This window comes from Penaeus japonicus, unplaced genomic scaffold, assembly GCF_977035675.1.
Source record: "Penaeus japonicus unplaced genomic scaffold, GWHDUDI00000001_assembly GWHDUDI00000020, whole genome shotgun sequence".
Taxonomy (NCBI): domain Eukaryota; kingdom Metazoa; phylum Arthropoda; class Malacostraca; order Decapoda; family Penaeidae; genus Penaeus; species Penaeus japonicus.
The window spans coordinates 40,694,416-40,696,915 of NW_028234422.1; the positions used below are offsets into that span (position 1 = coordinate 40,694,416).

Below are 2,500 nucleotides of genomic sequence, written 5' to 3' on the forward strand. Positions count from 1 at the left end.
ATGCTATACACTGGGGCTTCCTATATTTGTTTGTTTTCTCTTTTATTTAAGCTAGTGTGTGGATATGGTCTGAAGTTGAGAATCCGCTGCGGAACCCTGCCTGTTCCCTGGGTTGTTTTGAATATAATGTATAGGTGATACTCAGGCCAGATGTTGAATGGTAGTTGATCACCTTTGACCCTTAAGCGTTAAGCGTTAAGCGATATTTGACTAATTTTCTGTTGGTTTACATGGATGGTATGATTTTATATTAGAAACATATTCAGACGTCTTCAGATGTCTGAATATACTTGCGAATCACAATAATAGATGGTATAACTCAATGTTTTCCTTCATTTATATTGTGGCACTTTTTGCCATCTCACTGCCTTTGGAAGGGCTAGCTCTCTTGTGGCATTCTTTCTTTTTGAATTTTCTACAACACTTGTGTAATTTCTTATTTCTATTTCGCTCGTATATGCACTCTAGACATTCACAGATATTTTCACCTTATGCTGTGCCGCCACAGTTCACTGGATATACATGATTTTACACTTAATATCACTGAGGCCCAACACTTAACACCTCTCCTACTCGTTGCCATATATATATCATCCATACATATACATATATATATATATACATATATATATATATACATATTATATATATATATATATATAATCTATACACATACATATATATATATATATATATATATATATATATATATATATATATATATATATATATATATATATACATACATATATATATATATATATATATATATATATATATATGTGTGTGTGTGTGTGTGTGTGTGTGTGTGTGTGTGTGTGTGTGTGTGTGTGTGTGTGTGTTTGAGAAAGCACACACACACCCAACAGCCGTTCCCTTCCTTCGTAACCCGTCCCCCTCCCTCCCCCCAGTGGACCTCCCAGCCATGCCCCCCCAGACGACCAAGGTGGCGTACCCCGCCGCCCCCGTCGCTGATTCCCTCGACCTCGACACCTTCCTGACGCAGGTGAGGTAGTTCTCCGCTTGATAAGTCTACCCAAAGGTAAGTCACGGTTTTGATTCTAAACCGGTGTGGATGCATTAGGGCATTATTGATGCTATTTCTGCTAATGTTTTGATCATCACAGCTGCTATACTTATTACTTTTTCTTAGCATTACTATTTATCTATTTTGTTATTGTTATATTTATTATCATTATAACACCTTCATCATCCTCATCACTATCATCATAACCACCATCATCACCATTACCGCATTACCATTACCACTATTATAAAATACCTGTATTTTTTTTTCTCTCGTTCTGCTTATGCTGCTGAAAATACTGAAAATAAAAGAGATTTCCCTCATCTCATTCTATTCACCTTACCTCATTCTTGTCTCGGGAACTCGCTCTAGCTCGCGAGTGACCTTAATTCTTCTACATAAAACAGCAACTTGATTAAGGGAAGTTGCAGTGTATTGAGAGACCTCATTTCCGGCGACAATATGAAGTGGGATTGGCCTATTTACATTAGGAGAGGCTTGGCTTCCATGTTTGTTCATCTCCTATTCATCATGTCTCAAGGATTGTTCTGTGGTTTTGAATGAACAGAGATAAAAAAAGGAACACACATACACACAAACACACACACACACACACACACACATCCTCATATGGGAATTACTTAGTATAAATTGATGATATGAATAGTAACATTATAAAAAGTTTGGATGGAAATGATTCAAGGATTACGGGATATACATTTTACGATTATAGGTTTTCAGATTCCCTGTATTTCACACCCTCCAGGATTTTTTCTTGCGTCGTGATGTCTCTCTCGCCCAAACCGCGTCCGTGAATGACTAAAGACCCAATTAAATAACAGTTAAATAAGATAACAATTAAATAATTAAATAAACTAAATTAAATAATTAGATTAAATAACAAATACTCTATTACAATCAAAACAACTAATAACATATCAGATTCTCCATAGCTGTGCACAACGAAGTTTCCAATCACGATAACAATAAAAAAAAACAAAAAAAAAAAAAAACACCTCAATTCCAACAAAACTATAGCATTAAAATTCCCAGTCTATATTACTTATACTACCAGCTTCGAATACTGACTATAACAACACCCACACCTAGTGACCAAGCCATGGGCAGACGCTGCATGTTAAAGGAGGCCTCCGCATGACTGCATGTTAGAAGCCCCAGGATACGCCACTAGCCAGCATGGTGAATTATGTTGGCTATTATTTACGAAGACTAGCCAGGCTCCTTTGGGGTCTGATGCGGGTCTAAATCATGGCTGTCTCACTTTCGCCTTTTGGTCTTTCGTCTTTCTCGTGGCTTTCACTTAGGTTCTTTCTTTTTTTTATTTTCTGATTTGTTTATTACCTATCTATTTTTTCATCTTTGCTTCGGTCTGAGTGAAAGATAATTTTTTTTTTTTTTTTTTTTATGTTTTGCGTCGATTTGTTGTTTTAAATCATAGCAGGCTCTCTCCTT

The 2,500-nt window shown here is 36.2% G+C and overlaps 1 protein-coding gene across 1 annotated transcript in view; it reads left to right on the plus strand.

The window, feature by feature from the left end:
- Positions 1-2,500, plus strand: part of LOC122247512 (beta-galactosidase-1-like protein 2) — an 88,598-nt gene that overhangs the window by 60,066 nt on the left and 26,032 nt on the right. The window contains exon 9 of the mRNA XM_086548460.1: positions 912-1,006. Within this exon, the coding sequence (XP_086404586.1) occupies positions 912-1,006 (95 nt within the window). The remainder of the gene's footprint in view (positions 1-911; positions 1,007-2,500) is intronic.